The 19,540-nt window shown below is 37.2% G+C and overlaps 4 protein-coding genes across 4 annotated transcripts; 3 read left to right on the forward strand and 1 right to left on the reverse strand.

Moving 5' to 3' along the window:
- The first annotated feature begins 512 nt into the window (after positions 1-512).
- On the forward strand, positions 513-7,150 carry dnai2b (dynein, axonemal, intermediate chain 2b). Its single transcript, XM_024273647.2, has 12 exons — positions 513-839; positions 2,109-2,270; positions 2,346-2,467; positions 2,535-2,674; positions 2,740-2,853; positions 2,923-3,062; positions 3,140-3,262; positions 4,210-4,433; positions 6,315-6,450; positions 6,528-6,674; positions 6,766-6,987; positions 7,063-7,150. Exons 1-12 carry the CDS (start codon positions 666-668, stop codon positions 7,120-7,122), a joined length of 1,764 nt encoding a protein of 587 aa, XP_024129415.1. The 5' UTR covers positions 513-665; the 3' UTR covers positions 7,123-7,150.
- Positions 7,151-8,642: 1,492 nt separating this feature from the next.
- On the forward strand, positions 8,643-12,681 carry pecr (peroxisomal trans-2-enoyl-CoA reductase). The gene is made up of 8 exons (XM_024273653.2): positions 8,643-8,800; positions 9,151-9,284; positions 9,380-9,545; positions 9,620-9,701; positions 9,779-9,875; positions 9,969-10,079; positions 11,889-12,000; positions 12,080-12,681. Exons 1-8 carry the CDS (start codon positions 8,689-8,691, stop codon positions 12,160-12,162), a joined length of 897 nt encoding a protein of 298 aa, XP_024129421.1. The 5' UTR covers positions 8,643-8,688; the 3' UTR covers positions 12,163-12,681.
- A 308-nt stretch (positions 12,682-12,989) lies between these two features.
- LOC112147340 (NADH dehydrogenase [ubiquinone] 1 beta subcomplex subunit 3) lies at positions 12,990-15,204 on the forward strand. The gene is made up of 3 exons (XM_024273654.2): positions 12,990-13,121; positions 14,794-14,922; positions 15,004-15,204. The coding sequence occupies exons 2-3, from the start codon at positions 14,795-14,797 to the stop codon at positions 15,152-15,154; spliced, it is 279 nt and encodes a 92-aa protein (XP_024129422.1). The 5' UTR covers positions 12,990-13,121; position 14,794; the 3' UTR covers positions 15,155-15,204.
- On the reverse strand, positions 15,201-18,382 carry LOC112147337 (UDP-glucuronosyltransferase 1A1). The gene is made up of 9 exons (XM_024273648.2): positions 17,766-18,382; positions 17,203-17,266; positions 16,990-17,138; positions 16,795-16,922; positions 16,628-16,721; positions 16,410-16,535; positions 16,260-16,347; positions 15,663-15,882; positions 15,201-15,585 (listed from the first exon to the last, which is right to left on the reverse strand). The coding sequence occupies exons 1-9, from the start codon at positions 18,222-18,224 to the stop codon at positions 15,315-15,317; spliced, it is 1,599 nt and encodes a 532-aa protein (XP_024129416.1). The 5' UTR covers positions 18,225-18,382; the 3' UTR covers positions 15,201-15,314.
- Positions 18,383-19,540: the final 1,158 nt, after the last annotated feature.

The following is a 19,540-nucleotide window of genomic DNA, read 5'->3' on the forward strand; positions in this document are numbered from 1 at the left end:
ACATTTTTCATAGACTTGTATGTTTTGAATTTCACAATAAGACTAAAAAGAAAATTCCTGAAAATTGAAATGAATTGAAACTGAAAAAAGTTAAGTATAAACTTTACTGAAAAAAAAAAATTAAACTTTGCTTCTGAATTGCTAAACAATCATAATTAATAAAACAATCCTTAACCTAAGTTATGGTTTTGTTGCACAGCTATTCTTTAAAGTTCACTTTTTTTTTTTTTTTGGCTTGAGTCAATGTCCAGCTCCATTATCTGTGATTAAAAAAAAAAAAACAAGTTTTTATTTTTTGTCAAACTCAGTTTCATTAATTCATCTTTAAAACAATTTTGCTTAAAAAAAACACACATAATGTATTCATTGTATTGTCCTTTTAACCAAATTGAACTTTGTCAGTGACTATTTTGGCTATAAAATTGTTCTTACTTCTGTAAATAAAACCAAAATATAAAAGAAAATGGAAGTTCCGGCAAACCTTTTAAATAAAGTTTGTTCAAAATGATGCGCGAGACCCGTTGCTAGGATACCGTCGCCTCAAGTAGCCTAACCAAACTTAGGCTCACGTGACTGGGTTTTACTTTTGCATCCCACAGAGTCTGATAGGCTCGGTTTTGTTTGTTTGTTTATCTATTGAAAAGCGGTGTGTGCGCATCGCTAGCATGGAGATCGTCAACGTTCTGATGAAGCGCCGCAGTGAGTTTAACCGGCTGCGTGGCTTCGTAGATTCCGATTTTAAAAAGCTGGTGGACATGTCGCCGGAGCCGAGCACGAGCGAGCACGCTCTCCACAAAGACCAGAGCATCCAGGCCGGCCAAGAATTGACCGAGAACGAGGCAAGACAACCCGGAAAAGAAACAAGACAAAGTTAAACATTGATGCTCCATAAATGTCCGTCATTAGTCAGCATCAACTCAGGCGTTAAAACATTTATCATGACTGTTTTTTTCTTTAGTGCCTGATTCTGAGACCTATGCTTAAAAAAAAGAGATAATGAATATCCCAAATGAAAGTCCTAACTTTGATTCAAATGAATTTAAATCAAGCAAACAAATTCAAGCTAAAAAATAAATGGGGATATATTTTCCTAAAAAAATATGTGTTCTTCGATATATTGTGAGTTATTAGAGAGGATTTTTACTAATTGCCGCAGTATCGCGATATCATCAATATCATGAGACATGTATCACATCGTGAGGTACTCGGTGATTCCCAGCTAATCCATTCAGGTTGCAACCTTTTCTTTTTTTATTAAAAAAAAATAAAAAAAAAAGCTAAAAGTGGTCTAACCTACTTTTTTTCCCCCACGTTTTCTCGCGACAATGATCTCTACTATCTCATTATCACGTGACATTGTCACGCGACAACACATTTTTTTTCTTAGTATAAAAGACCAAGTCCCAAGTGACACGCAGTAATTCCAATCCAATTCTCATGGATCATTCTGTAACCAAGTCGCCTCATCTGAACACAAATAAAAATTGACAACAGCAGGACCACTGAATCGGAACCACCTGTGCAGGTGTGGTCGTGCCAAATTTGTTGTGGTGATAACAAGATAGTAGATATTATCACAAGAAAACGTTAAAAAAAAAAAGTAGGCCTTCTGTATTTTTAATTAATGAAAACTTTAGTTTATTAATTTTCAGTCAAAAGTAAAATAAATAAATTGGTAAAATTAGCCTGTTGTATTGATCTTTTTTCTACTTTTGTGCTCAGGTCCACCAATAAAATTAGACATTTGAAGGGATCTTGTGTTGCAAAAAACTCTATTTGTAAAGATCTTATAAATTATAATTAGTTTGTGATTTAAACACAGATTTTTCTAAAATGTTTCTCACTTTTGAACAGAAATGGTTGGTTTTTTAATCCTTTAACATCAGAGCTCTAGTGTTTATGTTCTTTGATTTACTTTTTAAATTGCTAACATGATCAATAACATTGATCATGTTAATGGTTTAAAAAGTTATTGTGTTTAAGTGTCACCGGCATAGACTACAATCCATCCCAGAACATGGATGTTTGACTATCTAACTACCTTGATGCTCAACTCAGAAAATCAAGTATTTGAACGTTACTGTAACCTGAACTGTCGGTGTCTTCAGGTAAACACGGTGGGCTTGGAGTTCGTCAGCTGCGGGATGAACCACATCGAGGGGGGTTGGTCCAAAGACATCGACCATGAAAATATGGAGCAAACCATTCGTTTTAGGAAGAAGGCGGGAAAAAATGAAGCGTACATAAGCAGCATCTTACAGCTGGGAAGGGTAAGCCTTCTGCGGCTTTTATTTCCTGTAAACCTCCACTTTCCGTTTTATTAACTAGTCTATCATGTGGTTCAGGTCATGGAGTTTTCCATAAGGCAGAACAACGCCATCGACAAATATGAGCAGTACTTTGAAGAGGAGGAAGAGGAGGAGGAAAACCACGACGTGCCTTACGCCAAAACCGTGACGGTTTTAAGGTACAGCCGACAGCCGGCTCTTACGCAGACCAATGATCTGTCGTGACTATTTTGGTTGATCCTACAGAGATCCTCACCAGGTGAAGCGAACTGTATCCGGTCTGTCCTGGAGTCCTGATAGAGGCAGGAAACTGGCTGTTGCTTATTCGTCTGTAGAGTTCCAGCAAACTTCCCAGCTGAACACAGACTCTTACATCTGGGATGTCGGTGGGTCAGAGTGAAGCCTCCATTTGACCCGACTTACATCTGCTCACTGGTGCTTTATATTTCAGAGAAACCCAGCATTCCTGAGATGGTTCTGAAGCCCTCATCGCCTCTCGTCTGTCTGGAGTACAACCCGAGGGTCTCCTACACTCTTATGGGAGGCTGCTACAACGGACAAGTTGGTTAGTTCATGTCCTGTGGACAAAGCAGTGAAGGTCTATGTGTGTGATCCAGATATTTTGTTTTGAAAGCTTACTGGGACACTCGGAGAGGCTGTCAAACTGTGGCGTATTCCTCTGTGGAGCATAGCCACAAAGATCCCGTCTACAAGGTCATCTGGCTTCAGTCCAAGACTGGAACTGATGCTTTCTCTGCTTCCACTGATGGACAGGTGACGCCCAAATGTCGACAGGTAACAAACACACAAAATAAACCTCGGATGTAAGACGTTTTTCCTGCCTCGGTCAGGTGCTGTGGTGGGATGTACGGAAGCTGAGTGAGCCGACTGAGCGGCTGATCCTGGATCTTGGGAAGGAGGGGAACCTGGGTCGCGCTTTAGGAGCTATCTCTCTGGAGTTTGAGATCACCATGGTGAGAGCGTGCCTCCTGCAGCAGTGGGATGTTTGTCTGTCTGTACATTAAGATGGAGCTTCTGGATGGTTTATGGTCAATCCTTGAGTTAAAAAACCCACTTTAGTCATCTGTTGATCTATTCTAAAATTGTCCCCAGTGGTCTTTTAATTATGATCATTCTGTTTTTAGCCAAAATCAAAAAATGTGTTGTTTTCTAGGACAGTTTCTGCAGGAGTTCATCAGAAATTTGCCTCTGATGAGCTCCTGCCTCCATTTCCCATCATCCCTCTCTTTACCATCGCTCCTGCTAGCTTACAGCCCTTCACACCACCAACCTAACATTATTGGTGCAACAATATTGGAGATAACCAGACATGCAGTTTTGATGAGGTCAGACGAGGAAAACAAAGACGTTCATGGATCTATTTGTCTACAGGTGGATGCATCAGAATGAAGCAGAGCAGGGAGCTTGTGGCCGGCTGTTGTCAGTCTTCTGTCACTGATACAAGCTTTTTCAAACAGCATTTTTTTATCTGCTCTGATTTAAAATTTGATTAATACTCAGAAATGTAATTTAGAGGTTATTTTTTCTAGTTTTGTCCTGCATCATCAAAAAAGGACAGAACATTTTTAAAATATATATTTTTTAAAAAAGGGTTCTTTAAACCCTTGACACTTAAATTATTTCCAGCTATGAAAAAAAGTCATTTGTGGTTTTTTTTTGGCTTTCAAGTAGATGGTTTATCAAGGTTAGGTTTGGAGCTGAAGTGCTTTGATGGATATTTGCTCCAATAGGCATTTACAGTATATAAGGCATTTTTATTTAGCTTTTTTAAGCTTACTTTTCTTTATATATGTCGTCCATTCTGAGAAAAATGCTACAAGAACACGTTAAAAACATCATTAAAGAGGGTTTTCAAATATATATATATATATTTTTTTCTTATTTCATTTCGACCTTCCAGCCGACAAAGTTCATGGTGGGGACGGAGGAGGGCTTGATCATCTCCTGCAACCGGAAGGCAAAGACTCCCGCAGAGAAGATTGTCTGCACGTACGACGGCCACCACGGGTCTGTCTATGCCGTGCAGAGGAACCCCTTCCTCCCCAAAAACTTCCTCACCGTGGGAGACTGGTGTGCACGTATCTGGTCTGAGGACATCAAAGAGTCATCGATCATCAACACCAAGTAGGATCCAAACCCACAACTTTTTGTACAGTATCCAGTTAAGTTTCACGCATAGTTTAGACATCTTATCTGCTTTTGTAAAACTGACACCATGTGGTTGCTGAAAAAAAAAGTATTTGCGATAATCTGAGTTGACCACAGAAGAGCCTGATAGAAATTCCCTGATAAAGAATCATGAAAACTCACCAACTTAATTGTTTTCAACTGTAAAGCTACGTTCACACCGCCCTCAACAATGGGCGGAAGAGAGAGACAGAGAGGTCCCGGATAGATTTTGGTGATCTAGAGGCCTGTAGTAATGCTAGCATTCAGCATGCAGTCCACCTTCTCTTCAGACTGTCTCAGCCTGCATCAGTTCATACATCAGTGAGAGGGAAGTGACCCAGGCACCACAGGCAAGTGTGTTTATAGACATGGTAGGTTAGGATTAAACATAAAGACAGAGACTTCATTTTCCTTTTAAAAAGTACTGATAGAAGCAAAAACAAAAAGAGTGATGTGAAGTTAAAATAAATACAAAAAAGACAGAAGAAGCTTCCAACAGGCTGCCAAAGAGAATTAAATAAAGTTGCTAAATTATGTCTTTTGTGGACAAAGAAACACCTATTATTGTGTTTCACTGGTTTGTTTTATGATCTATGGGGACTTTTTGGGACAGAAAATGTCTATTTATGAATGTGAGTTTAGGATTAAGAAAGGATTTGAACTTACAAAATGTGACTTTAAAGCATCTCTATTTATAGATTTTTTAAATCATTCTCTTTTAATTAACTTTTTTTTCTTATTTCTGAGAATTAATCCAGTAAAATTATCCTTAAAAAAAAACTAATTCAATCAACAAACATTGAAATCATTTACTGAACAGAGAAATATATGGTTTTCAAGGAAATGCAAAGTAAAACTGAGGAAATTGAGATGTGGAAGCATAATATTTTTATGCAAGAGCTATGGAAAAAAAGAAGCAATTAAACCTCATGTTTATTATTTTTATTAAAGCAGGTGCACATACATGTGATGACAAATGTTGATCCTATTATATCATAGTTTTGTGGTTTTATTTTTCCAACATGCCAATAACAATTCAGCAAAGAAACAACTGAAAATAAAGAAAAACATCCCGACAATATAACATAAAAAGCAAAAGAATTAGAACAAAATGTGGGCATGTTGGTCAGGGAGCAGGCAGAAGCTGAGCGTTTTAAAGCCCACCCTTTTTATTTTTTGAGCTGGTTTTCATCTTCATATATCCACATATCATCAATGAAAATATTAATAATGATGAATAAATTAACATTTTTGTTATCACTTGTATTATTTATATCGTTGTAAACCTGACACCTCCAGACGTAGATTACATACATTTTTCCTTTAATTCCATAGTTCAAGCAAATAAAGGATTTTTATTATTAATAAAGTGGAAGAGTAAAATATAATAGGTGTTTGTTGCTTAAATCTTTAATCTTTTTTTTTGGCAAATCAGTTGCTTTCAGTCAGTTACATTTCTGAATATGTTCTTCTAAAATACAATGAAGCTCTGAATGTTATTCTTATGATGGATCATTTGGGCAAAAGTTTCAGCAAAGTGCACAAATAAAAAAAAACATTTGTATTAGTGGTGTGTTTTTAATTAGTTTAGGCCGAAAACTAAAAAAATAGTTTCTCAATTAAAAGTGAGTAGGCTGGTCAATGATAAAATTCAACCTTTAAAGTCTATTCTGGTAATGTTCCCCTTGTTTAATCTTTTTAACCCTATTTTTTCTCTTTTTCCTGTTGTTTTTTTCTTCTTGCTCTATTTCACTTTGTCTTAAATTTTGTCTCACCGTTAGTGTTTAATGTAGAATCCCTGCATTCAGGTTTCACTGGTTTTTTGTTGCCTTCCAGGCATGGGGTGTCAGAGCTGATGGATGCATGCTGGAGTCCAGTCAGACCTTCTGTTTTCTTCACCGTAAAGATGAATGGCGTGCTGGACGTCTGGGACATCCTGTTCAGTCAGAGCGACCCCACTTTGAGCGTCAAGGTTCTGGTCTCACCTGTAGAGATTAGTTTCTGTGATCCCGTTGGTCCACAGAGCCAGATGTGTGTCGTCATCCTCAGGTGTGTGACAGTGGCCTGTACAGCATCCGTGTTCAGGAGAACGGACACCTGGTGGCGTGCGGATCTGAGAAGGGCGAGGCAACACTGCTAGAGATCAGTTCTGGATTGTCAACCGCGCAGAAAAATGAGAAAAGTCTAGTCGCTGCTGTGAGAAACCTGCCAGAAAGATTTTTAATGTCCACCTCTGGAAGTGGTACGTTATTGAAAAGAAACATTTATGTAATTTTCACATGTGCAGATGTTTGAACGCGAGACGAAGCGCGAGAAAATCCTGATGGGCCGACAGAGAGAGATCCGTTTGAAGGAGAGGTGTCGGTCGGAGCAGAGCAGAGAAGAGGAGGTTGTGCGGGAGGACGGAGAGGAGAGCCCCCAGGAGCTTCTTGCTCGAGCGGAGAAGGATTTCTACAGCATGGTGGAGGCCGAGCTGAAAAGAAGGAGGAAAGGCAAAGATTTGAGACAGGTGGGACAAAGGATCTGTAGAAAATGCTCTTCACTAAATGATGTGAATTATTGATCGAGTGTTTTTTCTCTTTAGGAACAAGTTTTCATTGAGGAGGAAAAATCAGCTGACAATTCAAATAAACTGGGGAGCTGAATAAATTGACTTTAGTTTTAGGACACACTTTTTTGAGTTATATTTGTTTAGAACTGAAACGTTGTGTTACCTGATTGATTGGTGTTATTTTATTCACTGACAAAAAATGTATAGGTTTAATAAAACTTTGTTAAGTACAAGAGAGGATAAGGACCATGGAAAAAGAGAAAGAGGTGGCAATGGGAAATTTAGATTTTAATCTAAGTTGGAATTCTTAGAGTAAAGCCAGAATTCTAAAATTTAAGTCAGAATTCTGGCAAATTAATCAGAATTCTAAGGTTAAATACAAAATTCTGATTAAAGTCTTAACTCTGATTTAAAAAAGTCAGAATTCTAAAATTTATGTCTGAATTCTGAGAAAAAAAAACATCAGAACTCTGATAAAAGTCAAAATTCTGAGAAAAAATTTCAAAATTATAAGAATACATTCAGAATTCTGATTAAAGTCAGAACTCTGAATAAAAAAATGGTCAGAATTCTAAAATTTAATTCAGAATTCTGAGATTAATAATAGAATTTCTTGGAAAACAGTCAACATTCAGAGATTAAAGTCAGACAGAAAAAAGGGCAGTAGGGAATCTTCCTTTTTATCTCTCAATTCTGATGTTATTCTCCTAACTTTAGTCTCAAAATTTAGGCATTCTCACAGAAATCTCATAATTCTGACTTTAATCGCTGATTTTTTTCTATTTTCTGAGGAATTCTGACATTAAACTCAGAATTCTGAGATTTCAGTGAGAAGCCTGAATTTTGAGTCTAAAGTTATAAGAATAACGTCATAATTCTAAGATTAAAATAAAAAATTCCCATTGCCGTTTCTTCTTCTCTTTGTGGCGCTAATCAAGATGTAAACTCAAATTTTAGTTTTCACTCTTTTATGGGTTTTTATTGATATTTTCTCTTATATATGTTTCCAACATTGAATACTGTGCAGTACTGTAACAAATAAAGAGGCAAAACTATAGTTACTGAGAAGGTTATGATTAGTTTGAGTAATTAAAATCCCTAAAATTGTTGCTCATGAGGTTTTCTTGATTAAATTTGACAATTTTCCTAAAGCTTATTTTTTTTTAGCTTTTCGTACCAAAAATATGTTTAGTATAAATTATATTAGTGAATTTGGGACATTTCCTTTTCAAATGTTGATTTTTTATTATTGTTATTTTTTTTACTTTCCTTACAAAGTAGTTCTCTGTTAAAGCTTTTATTTTTAACAAAACTTCGACCAATAATAGAAAGAAGAAATACAATTAATTTTTGAGTTAAAAGCAAGAGTACAAAATCATAGAAGGAAAAAGAACTAAATGAATCCTAATAGCTAAAGGAGAGCTAGGGTGTAACAAAGAGGCATGTTACTGTTGTGCTCACTTTTATTTTATTTTATTTTATTTTATTTTATTGAACATTCAAAAAAATCAATAAAAAACCAGCTCAAAGATTCCGTGCTAAAACACAGCACAACTCCAAAATACAGTAAATATGTTGAAATGTCGAATCCTTCGAAAGTTGCATGCTTTGCGTGATGACGTCACTCCCTGCGTCCACACAGCAGGCTCATAAACAAACATGGCAGCGGTGAGCGTGTTCAAGCCCGGTTTGTTCAACCATAAAGTGGCCGTGGTGACAGGTGGAGGGACCGGCATTGGTAAAGCCATCTCTACGGAGCTGCTGGAGCTCGGTAAGCGACTCCGAACTCTAATAAAGGCACGCGGGACTTTTTATTCCCCGCATTCTGGACCGAAACCGTGAACTTTGACACACATCCAAGAGACTGGTGAACAGTAAGGTGTTTTTATGTGGGCGTGGCTAACTTTTCCCACTCTAGGTTAAAGACAAAAGTGTGTCAGTAAAGTTAGCATGGCGTCGGTCCTTGGTAGCTTCTCAGTGCAGACATGCACGCGCCAAAAACATCAGGTGCCAGCAGTTAAAAAAAACAGGAGCATTGATGACACAATAAGGGAAATATGAGCCAATCACACAAAGTTCATTGATCCTGAAGTGCTGCTGACATGCCTCTGCTGCCTTCAGGCTGCAGTGTGGTGATCTCCAGCAGAAATGCAGAGAGGCTGCAGAAAGTGGCCAAAGAGATGAGACAGAAGATCCCAGCATCCAGCCCTGCCAGTGTCACTCCTGTGGCTTGTAACATCCGCAATGAGGATGAGGCGAGTCCTCGTTCAGCCTCTAGATCTGCTGCTTCAAAACATTTGAGTTTATATATTTATTTGATTTTATTTACATTGTTTTGTGCATGTGGCAGGTGAAAAATCTTGTCTCATCGGTGCTCAAACAGTATGGTCGTATTGACTACCTGGTGAACAATGGCGGCGGTCAGTTCAGCAGCCCAGCAGAGCACATGACCTCCAAAGGCTGGAAGGCTGTGATAGACACAAACCTGACGGGAACTTTCCACTGCTGCAAAGAAGGTAAGCTCTACACACGCACACACAACTCTGACAGTGTGTTTAAAACTCTCTAATCTATGTTTTTCTCTGACCAGTCTACAGCGCATATATGAAGAAGCACGGGGGCGTCATTGTGAATATTATTGCAGAGATGTGGAAGGGCTTCCCTGGCATGGCGTAAGAATCACTGCAAACACGTTTTGTACACGATGCTCAAGTTTGAGCTGCATAATGGTGTTCCCTCCTGCTCACAGACACACAGGAGCAGCAAGGGCAGCGGTGGACAACCTGACCAAAAGCCTGGCCATTGAATGGGCATCTGCAGGAGTCAGAGTTAATGCTGTAGCACCTGTATGTACACGTCAAACAGAACCCTTTTCACGGTTTTTGACCTGTCAATGAATGATTTGCTTATTTTTAATTTTTTTTTTTTTTTTGCTGAAGGGTACAATCTTTTCCAAAACCGCGATGGAGAACTACAAGGAACTCGGGCCGCAACTTTTTAAGACTTCAGTTCCATTCTCCCCTGCAAAGAGATTAGGAGTACCTGAGGAGGTGTGTGGCAGCTCCATTACACCCACAGTTCTATCAAAGAGTGTACACTGCAGTTTGTTTGAGCACAACTTTCTCGATGTTACATTTAAAACATGATTCCAGGAAATATTTATTCTACAAAAGATTGGAAAGGTTTGGTTCCTTCAAAGATGTAAAAAAAATAGGAATAAAAGAAAATTACATTAGGAAGAGACAGGAAGAAGTTAAGTGATTTTTCTTTACTTTTCTAACTCCTTGCTAAATGCAAAATAGTCTGAAAAATCATTAACAGGTCCCAATCTTTGAATATATCAGTAATATTTCTGCTTTTACAGAGTAATTTTAAAATAATAATTATTATTATTGTTATTATTTTTGGAAAAGCGTCAAAACAAATATTTAATAATGTTAGCTCATTGAGGCCTATTTATTAAAACAAAACATCTTTACATTTTGAACACATGTAGTTTCTGATTACATTCACATGTCTTTAGACCAAATCTACAAAAACTGAGAAATGAATGCTTCAAAATAGTATTGAAAATACCAAATCTATCTGGAGTACCCCTTAAAATGTTGATGTCCTAATTAAATCGTACATAAATCAGTTAAAATTACACTTAAAATTATGTTTTGGTATTAATTGTTTTATTGAAAATAACTTTGGGAACTATAAATATTTAGAATAATTGTTATCCGTAAAAGATGGTACTACAGTGCCCGCGTTTTCATGCAAATTATGATCCCTTTTGCTTGCCGTACTATCGTCCCCTGACTTCACGCGTCCCTGTTACGGAGCAGTGGCTTTCTCCTGAGCGGGACAGCTGCTGCTATGGTGCATCCTAACTGGGAGATTCCCTGACCCCAGAACGGCGACGTGTACCGATGCTTTAATTCAGCTCTTAAAATTAAATAAACATGATATTTCACTATTCTGATCCTCCATTATGAAGTCGAGAAAAGTTCTTGACTGGAGCTCCTCCCACACTCAGCGGGAGCTTCCAGTTCTCACACTTTTGGAGAACTGTCAAGCAGCTACTTTTTCGCTTGTAAAACAAAGACGATTAAAATGAATTTGACGCAAATTCCATTTGATGTGAATGGACAATTCATTTCATTTATGCGAGTATGAGGTGTGCGCTCACGCACGTGGGGGGTTGGGGTGGTCCGCCATACACGCGTGTGCCGAACCGTGGCTTCTGATCCATACGGATTACAGATTATCCATGGTCCGTTACACCCCTAATTTATTTCATGTTCAGAACAGAGAACCCATCCAGTTAAATTATTTATTTCCAGACTATTGTAGATTGTTCATCACAATGGACTCAGGCATTTTGGGTAAAAAATATTTTCTTGTTATTTTAAGTTGGAGAACCCAAGAACAATTTTATTTGAAGTCAGACTTTTCTTCTTATTCATTGTGGGTAGCAGCAGTTAACAGGGCCAACAAATTACAAGTGAAAACAAAAATAAAAGAATAGGAAAAAAATTGACTCTGGATTCTCCCAGTTTAAAATTAATAATTAATAATAATTAATTCAGATTAATATACGAAGTCTTTAAATCAGCACCAAGAAAATGCACTTACTCCAACTATTTACAGCTGCTTTGACTGAACTAGATTTTTCTTCTTGGCTTCCAGTTCATCAAGTCAAGTCAGAGTTTTCTGCTTTGTGCTTTGCTTTGCACAGGATCAACTGAGAAAAGCCCTGCTAATGCTTTTTTTTTTTTTGCCTCATTTGCGTTTAATCCAATTTAAATGACATGGAAACAAAAGTTCATGATAAACTGCACCATCTTTCTTTTTTGTTGTCTTTTCTGGTCCAGATCTCCTCTGTTGTGTGCTTTCTGCTCTCCCCTGCTGCCTCATTCATCTCTGGAGCCACATTAAAGGTTGATGCAGGACAAAGCCTGTACAGAACCATGTGGGAGATACCCGGTATGTAACATTACAAAACAGATGGATCTATTTACCCATAGTTTTTACACATTGGTTTTAACTTTTCCTTTGTGTTTAGACCACCAGGCATGGCCTGAAGCTCCAGAGGGTGAAAACTTGGCGGCTTTGAAGGAGCTGCTGGAGCCGCAAAGCAAACTTTAATTGTCTTATGTGACAAACAGACTAGACAAAAACCCCAACTAACACTTACAGCATTGTGTTACACAGTTAAGAACAACACAGGTCTCTGCTTATAAAGACCACTATGTAAAGTCAAATTCAAATTTAAACAAATTGTAAATAATAGACATCAAACTTTTTTTTTTTTTTTTTAATGACGCACAAACATTTTTTTTTGCTTCTCCATTTGGGCTGTTTGGATTTACATTTAAAAAAACAGATGTTAGAATGACAAAAAATAAAATGTCAATGTAAGAAAAAAATGATTTTAAAGGAGGAAGAACGTTTTCTTGAAGCTTTTTAGAATCATTTAAACAATGGCCTTGTTTGTTTCATTACATTTGACATACCATCTTCTTTTATTATATAATAATTTTTATTTTAAAAAATGTGCATGATAAATATATGTATTATGAACTATGACACTTTGCTAGGCTTATGATAGTGTGTTAAATTGCTGTATTTGATGGTAATAAAGGTGAGCTCCACTGATGTGATAATGTTACTGATCCTATAATACAAATGTAAATGTGCAGCAGCATTCAAGAATGCAGAGTAAGGATGGATGGATGGATCTTGTGATATGAAAGTAAAAAATGCTTACAAATAAGATGGCAAACAAATAAAATAAATGTTCCATTTCTTATTTGAAGTAATTATTAAATCAACCATAGCAGAAAAAATACCTAAATATTGTTTTAGATAAATAATGCTATAATATGGGAACAATATGAAAGCATTAACATTTACGGTGCCATATTATGTCCAAGTAGGTTTTGTCGCAACCCTAATAAGTTTAATGTATATATTAAACTCTAGAGGGCGCGCTGAAAATCGAGCTTCCGCTTTGTCGAGGATTTGACCCTACCAGGCTACCGTACATCTGCTGTAAATCAGCTGGAGTTGTCGTAGTGTTTCAGAGGTCACAACAAACCTTTCGGGTACGTTTTTGTTTATTACTGCTTAAATTTATCAAATTTACATTTCACTTTTATCACGAGTAAATTTTAATAAGATAATATGATCATATAAAAGACAAAATAAACAATTTTTGTTTATATTTACGAATGACTAGTTGGAAAACGATTAGCTAGTACCGTAACATTAGCCGATTTCCTTTTCACTTGACAAACATGCCACTTTAAACCCAAAATTATTACCTAAAGCTAAGATGTGAATTAATTAACCTTTACTGACGTTTTTAAACCATACGCACGCTTTTGTTCATTGGCTGAACTGATCGTTTGAATAGTTGTTTTGGGTTAGGAACACAAATTCTTCACCTCATTTTTAGTGCATACACATTATGTCAACGCAGATATCAGACCACTACCGGTGTTTCTATGCATTTTATATCGCTAACGTTATTATTATTATTATTATTATTTTTCTTTCACGTCGACTGAACTACTTCAAAATAGTTACAAATTACCAATGAAACTATGACACGAAATGTTTACTTTGGGACTCAACTTCAAGGTTCTGTTACATCAGGAATTAATTTGTGTTGACATATATTTGATATGTAAATAAATATGGATGTAGAACTAGTTTTTGAGTCAAAGTATGGAGCCATACTTGCATTTTATAAGTACTGAGCTCTGTTTCTCACTGGCGCAAGTATTATAAAGACAGTCACCCAATTCACTCAATTTAAATATGATAAAAATGCAACCCCGCAGGGTTTAAAACTTTTTATCACATTTTCTGTTAACTAATTGACAAAAACTACAGGGGTGTCAAACTCAATCACACTGGGGGCAAAAATCCCAAATCCAGCTAAGGTCGCGGGCTGAAATTAATAATTTATTGAACACGCTAAAACAAAAATTTGAAAACTTTAAAAACGTAACTTTTGAACATAACTCTAAAGAAAAGCAGGCTGGAATATTTTTCCAGAATAACGCCACTTAAACCTTAAATAACTTTAGATATTTTACTGTCCATAAAAGTATATTTTGTAAAAATTTTACAAGTTAAAAATAAGCGTAAATAACATCAGGCCATTGAAAACGATAAAATAAAATGATCTGGAGGGCCGGATTCGGCCCCCGGCCCTGACTTTTACATACCTCCTACAGTATTACAAAATATCAGTTTAGCTTAGAAGTAAGTTAGAGGATGATCAAAGTTGTGTTTTTCTCTTTTTAAGCATAGATTTATGGGTTAAAAAAATACAGAATTCTTGCAAGTTTTTATTAGATTTAAATAGCTTTTATCATCAGAAAATGTAGTTGTTATATATTGATTTTATCCTTTTGTTTACAAGGTTATAAACTTTAGATGCCTTTTTGCTCTCATAATGTTCTGTGTTTTTGTAGATATTATGTAAAAATCCACTCCTAAAGTTTTTTGTCAAAGTGAATTTAATTTGCATTAGAAGGTTTTTAACCCCAACCCTTATATTCTGGGTTAGTTTAAAAGAAAATCTCAGTTTTTAAGTCCCCTTTTTAAAAAATGGTTGCAGTATTACTTGGTTAAAAAAAAAGTTAACTTTTTTCTGTTAAAAAGTCATGATCATTGTTTTAAATGATAAAATTTAGGTTTATCATTGATCAAATACAGGAAATGTGTTGAAAATAGTTTTATCAAGAGTAATGTGTATGTGTTCAGCATGGGAGGAGACCACGGCCACAGCAAGCTGTCCATGCCGGACTGGAAGCAGTGGAAAACCGAAGGAACACCGCTGGAGTTCACCCAACAGAGGCTGGCTGCCAGAGGCCTGAAGGACCCATGGGCACGGTCAGCATTCATACCAATATGTACTGTATTTATTCAGTTCAATATGTCCCATAACACTTTTCTTTTTCTGTATCTCTACAGCAACGAGGCGTGGAGATACTCGGGCGGGTTTGCTCGGGCCGTGACCTTGTCTGACGTTCTGCTCAGAGGGTTTAAATGGGGCTTTGCTGCTTTCACAGTCGCTCTGGCGATCGAGTACGCTGTTTTTCCTCCTAAGAAGGGAGGCCACTGAAAAAGAATTCTCTGTGTTTTCTGTCAATAAACATTTGATTCTCATGTAGATTTACTCATCAAGTGTTTTTATTGTAAACATTTACTCGATCAGGCTTTTACTGACGAGAAATAATTAAAAAATATTTCTTTTATTTTTTAAAAAAAGTCCTGTGATAGTGCTAGTCCTGTTTCCTCTTCCTCCCCAGCTTCTGTAAGCACAGCTTCATACATTTCACTGTCAGGATGACAAACAGCAGCACCACAGCAGCTAGCAGTGCTACGACGTCCAGGCAGTAGTACTGGATCCAGTTGAGCTCGTGCACAGCAGCTTTCAGGTGCTTCGCTCCTTTGTGTCTCATGACAAACTCAGTCCAGAAAACTGAAAGTTCAAGTGGATCGACGGGACGATCTTTATGAAGAGCCGACAGCCTCTGGATGTTCTCCCTGTACCTGGTTCCACACAGACGACGCTTCACTTACAACTTGAATGATGGATTGTAGAACCAAAACTCTTTTTGATTCCTCACCTGGTATCATTGATGACCTCGTTCAGCCCCTGAAGGAGGCTTTCTGTGGTCACGGTGGTGATGTCCAGCACAATTCCTACTCCTCTATTTGCCATCCTTGCTGCATTATCCGGCTGGTCGCCCGCAATTGGAACCATCAACATGGGGACTCCGTGACACAAACCCTCAAAGGTACCATGAGAACCAGCGTGAGTGATGAACGCTCGAGCTCCAGGATGTGCTGAAGAAGACCACAGGTGTATCTCAGTAAATTAGATCATCAAAAAGTTACGTGAAGATTTGTTAGTTTATAAATATATTTATAAATATATAACTTGGAGAGTCAGATCTGTTTTAATGCGTGCTTCAAGAAAAAAGGGTGTTCTTTCTTTTATGCAGTTTATTTTCTTACACTTTCTTGAACAATAAAAAACTAAAATGACATTTTAAAGGCAAAAAACACAACAATAACATGGTCTAAGATTAATTTAAAAAATGTCATGAAATACTTGAATTAATCAGTTTGTAACAAACTGTTTGAAAAAAAAAAATGTATAAAACATTTTGCTACACTAAACTAAATAGTTTTTGATCATGTGCAGGACTACACTGACTCACCCAGGAGGTCGTTCTGAGGAACCCATTTCATCAGCTTCACATTCTTCGGAATGTTGTCAGGAACCTTCCCAGTGTACCTCCATATAACCTGTGTAAAACTGAAGGTTTACTCTCTGAAATTCATAAAAATCGTGTGTGTTCAGACCGTACTGTCTGTGGGATCTGTCTGAAGGCCTCTAAAAAGACTGAGGTGATCTCTTCAGGCAAGTCTGCTATCGCAGAGCCCAGAGTGAAGACGATAAATCCGTGCTTTCCTGACACCCACTGCTCCAGATCCTGCAAGAATGCAACTCAATTAAACATTTATTGCTTTGTGTCTCAGCGTAACTGTATAAAAGTCACGACAATATGCAGATGATGGGCCTTACTTTTGGAAGGGGTTTTCTCAGATCACAGTTGATCCCACCAACCAGAATCATATTTGGCATGAGAGGCCGAGGAAACTCCAGAGTAAAATCTATCCTGTTCAGAAAAAAAAAAAAATAAATTCAGGATTTTATTTAGGAGTAACTCATTTCAAATAAATAAATCTTACCTGAGGAGCCAGATGTCTGAATCTGACAGCACTTCTCCCACGCTCACCTCTTCTTTCAAGAACTGATGAGCTATATTGTTGAAGCGCCAGTACAGCAGCCGACAGAACAGAGGTTCTATTAAAGCCACCTGAACAGAATTGGTTAATGAAGTTAGACACTAAACATTTTCAACCTAAACAGCCCATGGAACTCACCAGAGTGTTGATAACTCTCTCCTTGAAGTTCATTTTGTCTGAGAGACCGGTAAAAAACCGAGGAACGAATGATGGAGGAGAGGGACAGCCTGCAGATTGTATGTCTAAGGAGCAAGGGATCCCTCTCAGCAGATTGATGGTGGGGAGACCTGATGGAGATTAAGGTTAGATCTCTAACGGCATGAAATACTTGGCAAACTGAGGATGATTTACCTAATTTCCGAGCTATTAGTGAGCCTGATGGGATAACCGGGTCCGTCAAAACTGCATCAAATTTCTGTAAGAAAGATTTAATGAAGGAAATAAATATTCAGACTGAAAAAAAACATTCTGAATATTGTAACAGATTGTCATTTTTCATAATTCACTACCAACGGGCTCCTCTTTTCCTTCTTTATCTATTGAAACTTTACAGTATTTAGTTGCATTTTTTTTTACTTATTTTAAGTCACTAAAACTTAATAAATTACACTTAAAAAAATCATATTTGTTCTGATCATGCAGCAGTTGAGTTGAGTGATTACATTTTTACATAAAATATGTTTTTTTTTGTATAAAAGCTTGAATTTTCACATTTCTCATAAAAACAAGTAGCTTATTTAAATATATTTTACATTATTTTAACATAGTTTTTTATTCATCTCTTTAGGAGAATAGCCCTTTCTAAAACTGGCCTGATATATATCATCAACAGGGTTTAAATCAGAGTTTTTACCATTTAAAATAAAAATAAAATGTCAAGATCATTTAGGCTCCTCTTCTATTTTTATACTCACCTGCTGTTCCAAATGAGCGATGAAGGTGTCATTGAAGAGCAGGCTCTCTGCGGTGACGTGAATGAAGTCTATAACCCTCTTGATGTGCTGGAATTTGGTCGTCATCCTCTCTATGAAAGGTCCGTCAGATCTGACCAAGCTACCTTTGTGCATGGACACCATGTGGTCGATGTGAGCCTGTCCGTAGGGAACCGTGTGAGGCAGAGTGTCGTAGTGTTTCCCCGGGCCCATGCGCATGCTGACCTCCGGGATCACCACGGTAACGCTGTGACCTCTCCGACCCAGCTCCTGCGCTATGGCTTTGATGCCCACCCAGTGGCTCCCATCCATGGGCACCACCAGCAGTTTACCAGAAAAAGAAGCTTTGGTCTGTTCTGTTTTCTCTGCTTTTGGCTCAGATGCAGCAGCTCTCACCTCCACAGAGGCAAATAAAAGCAGGAGCACAAACAACGTCCTCATTCTTCCTTTTAACTTGATCCACACTGATTCCAAAACAGAGAAAATCGCCTCATGGGGTTCTACGCTCCACCCAAAACAATTCCCTCCCCTCCTGCCTTTCTCGTCTGTGGTGAAATTCCTGCTAAAAAGCAGAGGTGTGTATGTTTGATTTAAAGACCTCAGTAGGATGAGAGAATTTATCAGTTCTAGATGCAGAGGTTGTCAGTCCACTCATTAGTTACTGAGTAATAGACTTTACAGTCGCATTTACACCTGAACAATATCAGATATTTTTTCATGTAGGGAAGAGTTCAGTGGGAATAATTCTGCAGAGCAGTTCACTGAGCAAAGGTGTTTGCAACACAGCAGCTCACATTGAACTTTCTTTGGCTTTGCTCCAGAATTTTAGGTATGCACAAAGGCCTCTAGCTCAAAGGCCAGCTGACTGAAGTGGGGGGAGTTTTTCTACTCTCTAATTCATTCATAACATCAGGGAGAACATTTTTTTAGCAAAAAAGTTTTTAAAAAATTGTTTTACATTTGAAAATAAAAGAAATAAATTCTGCTTGGATTTAGAGAAAAAAATGTTAATTTTGGGGAGAAATACATGTTTACATCTCTTTTTTAACCAACATTTTCTACAGTTTTCCCAGGTTTGTGGTGGAAATGATCTAAGTCATCATACTAACACTACCACAGTTAATTTCACGGAAAATAATTCCCAGCTCTGCTTTTTTTTCAGGACAGAACTCGTACTTTAAAAGAAAATACTCAACAGGGAACATAAACTTTTTCATACATTAATATTGAGCATTTCCCACAAAAATACCAACAATTATATTTTGTTGTAGCCATTGGGGATTGGTCTGAACAGAACAAAAGAGCAGATGACGTTAATCAAGATATTCACTACTTTTTTGTATCTCTTGTACTCTCTGTGGCCTTTCACCACAAACCTACATCTGGATTTTATCTGGGTTTACCTGTGGCTCTATTCACAGTCACATGATGCAGCATTAAAAACATAGAGTTCCTGGAAATGCACGTCAATAAACTTTGGTTTACTGCGGATCTACTGAACTTGTTAAAGAAAAGAGCAAATTATATATAAATGATATAGAATATATATATTTCTCTAACTCTTCCCATGTATTAATCCATGAGAACGTACAATTAAATTAGAAAAAATATGTAAATATATTTTAATGAAGAATTTACAAAAGTAAATTAGTTCATCAAAATTCCGTTCATTACTTTCAGGTTGTGAAAATTTCCATTGCAATCCCACTAAAATGCCTCAGAAATTGATTATTTTTTTTGTTTATATTGGATATGAA

The sequence above is a fragment of the Oryzias melastigma genome, linkage group LG17 (assembly GCF_002922805.2).
Source record: "Oryzias melastigma strain HK-1 linkage group LG17, ASM292280v2, whole genome shotgun sequence".
Classification (NCBI taxonomy): domain Eukaryota; kingdom Metazoa; phylum Chordata; class Actinopteri; order Beloniformes; family Adrianichthyidae; genus Oryzias; species Oryzias melastigma.